Here is an 8,319-nt window from a genome sequence, read left to right as displayed (position 1 = left end):
GACTGGCAGCACTCTCGTGGTTTACTAAAACTTAGGTAAACCTGAGCTTAAGCCACCACCTGAAGACAAGAAGAAAGCAGCAATCTAGTGGTGAAGATTCACCAAGGGAATGTATTCAGTCCAAATCAAAACAAGCCAGACAGAAAACTGGAGCAAATCATTCTTCCTTCAGTGCAAAAATATAGATCTGTATCTACAACAAACTAGAGCAAACAGGAAACCGTGACCTCCCCAAAATGACAAAGCCAAAATCTAGTCGGTGACTCTAAAGAGATGGTGATTTGTCAGCTCTCTAACCAATCACTGAAAATCACAGGTTTTCACACTTGTATTTTAGTTTCAGAAAGACAGATGCAGGTTTGTTCTATAGATCATAGACAAATTATCAGATAATTTTGGTATTTGTTTGTTTGTTTGTTTTTTGTTTTTTGAGGCAGCATCTTACTCTGTCACCCAGGCTGGAGTGTAGTGCCTTTCTTGGCTTCCCAAAGTGCTGGGATTAGAGGCCTGAAATTGGTTTCTTTCTTTCTTTCTTGTTTGATTGCTTGCTTTTTCTTTCGTCCTTTTTTGAGACAGTGTCACGCTGTCACCCAGGGTGGAGGACAGTGGCGCGATCTCAGCTCACCGCAACTTCCACATCCCAGGTTCAAGCGATTCTCCTGCCTCAGCCTTCTGAGTAGCTGGGAGTGCCGGCACCTGCCACTATGCTCAGCGAATTTTTTGTATTTTTAGTAGAGACGGGGTTTCACCGTATTAGCCAGAATCATCTCTATCTCCTGACCTCGTGGTCCGCCTACCTTGGCCTCCCAAAGTGCTGACGTTACAGGCATGAGCCACTGTGCCTAGTCCTGAGTTTTCTGTGTAGGCCTAATGGTGACACCCTGATAAGAATCTCTATGTTCAATATTAGGGACAGGAAAGGACTCTAAGAAGGAGGAAACATGAATTATCAAATTAGAGTAGAAAGGGTGTCGGTGAGATTAAGATTTGGATGCAGGTCCTGGAAAATGACTGGGGCTGACATTTCTCTGGGAAATGTTCCACTGTGGGAAGATCCCAGAGTCTAAAGGAAACGTTTCCAGATGACAGCGCCACGACAGGGACATATGAACCCTCATTCATTTCTCTCTCACATCCTGTAGAGCCCACAGTTTCTTCCTCCGTGGCTTCCAGCTTGGGAAAGTCTCCCTTCCCAGGTCTGGTCACACTGCTTCTCTCTGGCCTCTGCCCCAGCTCACATTCTCAGATTCCATCTTCACAAGCTGGTTTTCTGAGAGGAGCACATCATTTTTGTGAATAAACACACTTTACCTTCTAGTAGGGCCAAGACTGTGCCTGCCCGGTGTCCTCAAAGTCAACGTTATGGTTTAAGAGTCTCCACTGTCTCTTTTGATGATTTCCCTTTTAATTTCTGAACTCACTCTAGGCTGGGTGAGGTGGCTCAAGCCTGTAATCCCAGCACTTTGGAAGGCCGAGATGGGCAGATCACTTGAGGTCAAGAGGTCGAGACCAGCCGGGCCAACATGATGAAACCCCATCACGACTAAAATTACAAAAATTAGTGGGCATGGTGGAGTGTGCCTGTAATCCCAGCTACTTGGGAGGCAGAGGTGGGAGAACTGCTTGAACCCGGAAGGTCGAGGCTGCAGTGAGCCAAAATCTTGCCACTGCACTGCAGCCTGGGTGACACACGAGGCCCTGTCTCAAAATCAATCAATCAGTCAATCAATCAATCAACTCAATCTAGACAAAAGACCTTCAGTCCCGACATCTAAATGCCCACAAGATAATCGCCATATTTTATATTGTCTTGGTTCCCTTCCAGGGTCCCATCAGAACACATCGACCCATTCTTCTCAGTCCCCACCTCACTTGGTCACCCCACAAGGTCGGGTTAGAAAGGTCCATAAAAGCTCCTGATTTCCTTCAGTGAAGCCTTGACTCAGTCTTGAGATGGATCACACCCTCAGTGGTTCCTTTCTTCTATTTGAACGTGCATATGATCTGCTATGTTAGACAGCATAAAACCCAGGCGACCATTGAATATACACAGCTTTTTATTCTGTTTTCTTGGGAATGACATCACTATCTTCTTCAAGCTGTTTTAACTCTGAAACGTTCTGATAATTTCTCTGCGGTCAAACATCCTCCAATAAGGACACCTTCAGTTTTGTTTTGTTTTGTTTTGTCTAATATCAGGAACAGATTAATCCCTTCCCTATATCACTATGAAAGTCACCTATTAGCCAAAATTCATCAGTGTTTGGAGAATAAATGAACGAATGACTTTTGGACTTTTACTCTATTATTGATTCTTTCACTTTCATAAATGTGTATCTAATTCAATTAGTTAGGCAGAAGAAAGCTGAAAACTCATTCCGGATTAACTGGGTGGAACTACAAGATCTAATCAGGTATCACTTTCTGATTGGAAGCTGGTGATTGAGAAGGGAAGGGTGGGGTTAGAAAGGTCCATAAAAGCTCCTGAGGGTGCACGGAAGAGACACACAGCCCTGGAGCTACTGCTTGCTTCTCTGAGAGGTCCCAGAACTCTGCAAAGTGAGTCCAGCTCTGGTAAGTCACCACCTTCGTAGGGTCATGCCCATCTGATCTGCAGCCAGCCAGTCAGGGATGGAGACACGCAGCCCAAGGTGGCACAGAGAATTTCCTGTCTGTTTCGTGAGATGAACAAATTTAGGCTTTGTTTTTCCTCTAAATGTAGTTTTGTCTTCATCACTCAAATTGTGATTTGTGCTTGGTTTTTGTCATTTTAAAATTCTTATCGAAGCAGTTTTTTAAAAAATATATTAAAATTTGCGGTTAACTGAATTTTTATTTCTTGACATTTGCAGTTATTTGTTTTTGTGCCTTTAGTAACAGTTCATAGACTTGGTGTTATTGTGATTCTCCAAGTGTGCTTTCATTTTCATAAAATCCTTAAAGGCATCCCATACACCAATCTCCAGAACGTAATTTTACTGAGATCACGGGATTTATCTTTGCCCCTAGGATCCATCCAAAAGTGGGTAATTGTGAATATGTGGAAGCGATGTGTATTGGAACCTTCATCTTAGAGTTAGAATGCTCTAGAATAGCATCATATCACTTTTACAGTTTCTGGTTATTTTTATTTTTATTTTTTGCGATGGAGTTTCCCTCTATTGCCCAGGCTGGAGTGCCATGGGGTGGGTGATCTCAGCTCACTGCAACCTCTGCCTCCCGGGTTCACGAGATTCTCCTGCCTCAGCCTCCTGAGTAGCTTGGATTACAGGCACTCACCACCAAGCCCAGCTCATTTTTGTATTTTTAGTTTCGCCATGTTGGCCATGCTGGTCTCAAACTCCTGACCTCAAGAGGTCTGCCCGCCTCAGACTCCCAAAGGGCTGGGATTACAGGAGTGAGCTACCACGCCCAGCTACAGTTAGTATTTCTATACATACCTTCCAAATGCTGTAGAATACCATCACACCACTTTCACAGTTCCAGGGAAGTTTTTTCCTTTTTTCTGAGATGGAGTCTCACTCTTTCAACCAGGGTTGAGTGCAGGCCCTGAGCTGGGCTCACTGAAAACTCTGCCTCTGGGGTTCAAGTGATTCTCTTTCCTCTGTCTCCAGAGTAGCTAGGATTACAGTCATGCACCACCATGCCTGGCTAATATTTAAATTAATTAATTAATCAATTTGCTTCTCTTTGAGTCAGAGTCTAACTCTGTCACCCACGCTGGAGTACAGTGCTGCAATCTCAGCTCACTGCAACCTCTGCCTTCTGGAGTCATACGATGCTTAATTTTTTTTATATTTAGTAGAGACAGGGTTTCATGTAAGCCATGCTGTTCTCGAACTCCTGACCTCAAGTGATCTGCCTGCCTTGGCTTCCAGCAGTGTTGGGATTTCAGACATGAGCCACAGCACCCGTTCCCTTTCTGGTTGAAAATTTTCAAGATAAAAAATAATGGCATTGATTTTAGGGAGTCCCTTTAGCGTTCCCCCGGCATGTTCATGGTGTGAACTGAGAATGTAGGCTGTCTGGGGCCACAGGATACTGTCATTCTCATTGCTTAGGGTGGTAAGTGACAAGACATTTTTCCTCAAAGAGGTAGAACTTGGCTTTCAGGATCCTCAGTGACACTGTCCGGTGGTTCTGGGATTCAGCGGAGCAATGGATGAAAATTAATGGGCCAGTGGTCTCCTTCACCCCTCCCTCCTTGGTGTTTGGAAGACATTCTTCCTGGTACCAGCAGCAGCAGAAATATAGATTTGAGGCCACAAAGGGCAGAGTGGAATTGGGGTAAACTGGTAATTTTTCTACCTCTACCAGAGCAAGGATATGGTCCTAGGAGAAGACGAGGTGATTGTGTTTGCTCCGAGAGTGATGCGTTTTCCCTGGGTTTGTCTTCTAGAGTGTTTTCCTTGCAAATCCATCAGGATGAGCATCCAGGCCCCACCCAGACTCCTGGAGCTGGCGGGGCAGAGCGTGCTGAGAGACCAGGCCTTGACCGTCTCTGCTGTGGAGGAGCTGCCCAGGGTGCTGTATCTCCCACTCTTCATGGAGGCCTTCAGCAGGAGACACTTCGAGGCTCTGACGGTGATGGTGCAGGCCTGGCCCTTCACCCGCCTCCCTCTGGGATCGCTCATGAAGACGCTTCATCTGGAGACCTTAAAAGCATTGCTAGAAGGGCTTCATATGGTGCTTACACAGAAGGATCGCCCCAGGTGAGGTGGCCCAAGAGGGCTGGTAGATAGGGCTCAGGTGTCCAGGGAAAGAACAGCAGGGTCAGGTGGAGAAGTAGCCCAAGAGTGGCCCAGAGTCTTCTGATGGTGTTGGTGAGGAAGCTCAGGGAGGCTTTGGCCATTGGCCAGATCCTCAGAGAAAGGACTGCTCATCATACAGGGTCCACTGTGGGAACAGAAACCTGACTTTACCCAGTGGAAGGCAAAGGGACTGGAAGTGGGGACCAGTCAGAATCAAAAGGGAAAAGGAATCGAGAAAGACAGAGAGAGAACAGGGAGCACCGAGGACAGGAGCAGCTGATTAATGGGATGAGAAAGAAAGCAAAGGTCAGGGATGGGTCCTTCTAAATTCTGAGCCTCTCCCTTACTTTACCCACAGGAGGTGGGAACTTGAAGTGCTGGATTTGCGGGATGTTGATGAGAATTTCTGGGCCGTATGGCCTGGAGCCTGGGCCCTGCCCTGCTCCCCAGAGGTCACGAGTAAGAGGGAGACAGCAGAGGACTGTCCAAGTACAGGAGAGCACCAGCCCTTAAAGGTGTTCATAGACGTCTGCCTCAAGGAAGTACCCCAGGATGAATGCCTGAGATACCTCTTTCGGTGGGTTTACCAAAGGAGAGGTTTAGTACACCTGTGCTGTAGTAAGCTGGTGAATTATCTAACGCCAATTAAATATCTCAGAAAGTCATTGAAAATAATCCACCTGAATAGTATTCAGGAGCTGGAAATCCGCAACATGTCTTGGCCGCATCTGATAAGAAAGCTTCGTTGTTACCTGAAGGAGATGAAGAATCTTCGCAAACTCATTTTCTCCAGGTGCCATCATTACACGTCAGACAATGACCTTGAGGGACGGTTAGTCGCCAAATTCAGCTCTGTGTTCCTCAGGCTGGAACACCTCCAGTTGCTTAAAATAAAATTGGTCACCTTCTTCAGTGGGCACCTGGAACAGCTGATCAGGTGAGAAAGGATTGCGCACTTTCTCTGCAGTCCACAGCACAGCCTTGTTTTGTTACAGCAAACACTGGAAGGCATGTACTGTGTGCCAGTCAGTGGCAACGTCACAGTGAAGGGGACACCAGAAGGTGAATGCATGTCCCATTCAGTGCTGCATGTCCTGGAGTGGCTATCACAGTATCACTCCAATAAAGGCAGCGGGGTCACCTGGGGTAGAGGCTAGAGAGGGACATGATGTATAACCTAGTTAGTGGGGATTTCAGTTCTACTGAGGGTGAACGTGTGAATTTCTTGTTACAAAGTGTGTTTCAAGTTGATATGATGTAAAAGAGGTAACAGAGGAGGGTATGAAAGGAGGGAAGGTGCATCAAACCTGAGCATGTCACAGTAGAAGCTTAGTGATGACAAATGATCCTGTCTCTAATTCCTTGCCTGTAAAAGGTTGTTTTGAACCCCAGGAAAGGTAATTGACATGGGAAATGAGTGTTTCCAGGACGGAGGGTGAGGGAGTAGGCGTGAGTGGTAAAAAGTGATAGGTGGTTTACAGATGCAGGCATGTCTGGGAGCCCCTGCCGGCAGGTAACCCTAGCTGATGTCCCTAGACCTTGCCTAGTTGAGTTCTTTGTGCACATCTCCCACTGGGTACCTGTGGCTCAGATATGAAGTTTTCTGCTAAAAGAAACAAGGTTTTAGAGATTTTGCAACTTTGAACCAATCACACAAACAATGGTGAAAGGGCTGAGCCTAAAATGGGACTATCCTGAATGATCAGAGTCCTCATCACACAGCAGCTTGCATGCGGTCCATCATCACGTGATGGGAATAAACTTGTGTTTGGGTGAAGCAGGCATTTCCCTTTAAGTTATTCCCCACCATCTTCATCTAACTGGTACCATTGCCCAGAACTAACTTCTTGATCTCCACAGGTGCCTCCAGAACCCCTTGGAGAACTTGGAGTTAACTTGTGGCTACCTATTGGAAGAGGACGTGAAGTGTCTCTCCCAGTACCCAAGCCTCGGTTACCTAAAGCATCTGAATCTCAGCTACGTGCCGCTGTCCCGCATCAGTCTTGAGGCCCTCGGAGCTCTGCTAGAGAAAGTTGCTGCCACTCTCGAGACCCTCATCTTGGAGGGCTGTCAGATCCACTACTCCCAACTCAGTGACATCCTTCCCGGTCTGAGCCGCTGCTCCCAGCTCACCACCTTCTACTTTGGCAGAAATTTCATGTCTATGGACGCCCTGAAGGACCTGCTGGGCCACACCAGTGGGCTGAGCAAGTTAAGCCTGGAGACGTATCCCGCCCCTGATGAGAGTTTGAATTCCTTGGTTCATGTCGACTGGGAGATCTTCACCCCACTTCGGGCTGAGCTGATGCGGACACTGAGGGAAGTCAGGCAGCCCAGGAGGATCTTCATTGGCCCCGCCCCCTGCCCTTCCTGCGGCTCATCACCGTCTGAGGAACTGGAGTTCCATCTTTGCTGCTAGGGAAGGCGTGCCTAGCGGGGTAGATCCATCCAAAGTTCTCTTCCGGGCACTTGGACACTAAAATCTAGTATGTACGTGCAAGTTATTTTTGTTTTTTCTTATTTCCTTTTTTAATAATTTAAAATTTTTTATTAAAGAATGTTTCAGACAGGGTTTCGCTATGTTGCCCCAGCTGGTCTCAAACTGCTGGGCACATGGGATTCTCCTGCCTCAGCCTCCTAAAGTGCTGGGATTACTGGCATGAATGACTGTGACCAGGCCATATGCAACTTAAAGGAAGCACAGAACTCTTTGCTCCAGACAGGTGCTCAGTGCGATGGAAACAATGTAACAGCCAGGGCAAGACTGGAGGAAAATGTTGAGGTGGAGTCAATGGGACCTTCTGGGACCCGTGTCCTGCAGAGTCAGAAAGAGAAGCTAAAGTTCTACAGTGACGAGCATGTTATCTCTGCAAGGATGGTTACCCAGAAATATCAGAAATAAAGAACCTCAATGAAAACTTTCTGGTGTCGTCTGTATTTGATTGGCCTGTTTTAGCAATTTATACATCAGAAATCTCTAGTTATTGAGTTACTGATGGAAAAATAATGAAGTACTACATCGTCTGTGATTAAGGTTCAGCTACAAAACATCTAATTCCCACCCATTCTTGCTCTTTGCTTTTTTTTTTGAGACAAAATCTTGCCTTTTCACTCAGGCTGCAGTGCAGTGGTGCCATGTGGGCTCACTGCAAATCTTTCCTTTGGGGCCAAGTGCCACCAAGCACCAAGCCTGCTAATTTTTGTATTTGTAGTAGAGACAGGGTTTTTTCATGGTGACCAGGCTGGTCTTGAGCTCCTGGCTTCCAGTGATCCACTGATCTTGGCCTCCCAAAGTGCTGGGATTATGGGTGTGTCAATGATCTCCACCCATTCTTTACTTCTCTTCAGTCATCTGTTTTTTCCTTATTTTTTCACCTGCAAGGAGCAACTCAGTTGGGCACAAAGGGATGGGCAAAGAGGGGCCCCGAGGAGACGATGGGCTTGAGGTGGTTGGCAGAGCTGGGGTCAAGCTACAGGGGTCTGGGTTGGGAAGCAGAAATGATGCCCAGTTCAGTGACCTGAACAGCTATGGGGCCACTGTGCCCACTCTACTAACAGTGCCAAGGTC

The 8,319-nt window shown here is 46.8% G+C and overlaps 1 protein-coding gene across 1 annotated transcript; it reads left to right on the top strand.

The window, feature by feature from the left end:
- Positions 1-2,509: 2,509 nt before the first annotated feature.
- LOC108539338 (PRAME family member 1) lies at positions 2,510-7,251 on the top strand. The gene is made up of 4 exons (XM_017887926.1): positions 2,510-2,574; positions 4,400-4,712; positions 5,110-5,688; positions 6,612-7,251. The coding sequence occupies exons 2-4, from the start codon at positions 4,426-4,428 to the stop codon at positions 7,168-7,170; spliced, it is 1,425 nt and encodes a 474-aa protein (XP_017743415.1). The 5' UTR covers positions 2,510-2,574; positions 4,400-4,425; the 3' UTR covers positions 7,171-7,251.
- The last annotated feature ends 1,068 nt before the right edge of the window (positions 7,252-8,319 follow it).

Source organism: Rhinopithecus bieti, unplaced genomic scaffold (genome assembly GCF_001698545.2).
Source record: "Rhinopithecus bieti isolate Rb0 unplaced genomic scaffold, ASM169854v2 scaffold_16234, whole genome shotgun sequence".
NCBI classification, from domain to species: Eukaryota; Metazoa; Chordata; class Mammalia; order Primates; family Cercopithecidae; genus Rhinopithecus; species Rhinopithecus bieti.
Note: the sequence above shows the minus strand (reverse complement) of the source record. Positions and strands in the feature narration are given on the sequence as shown.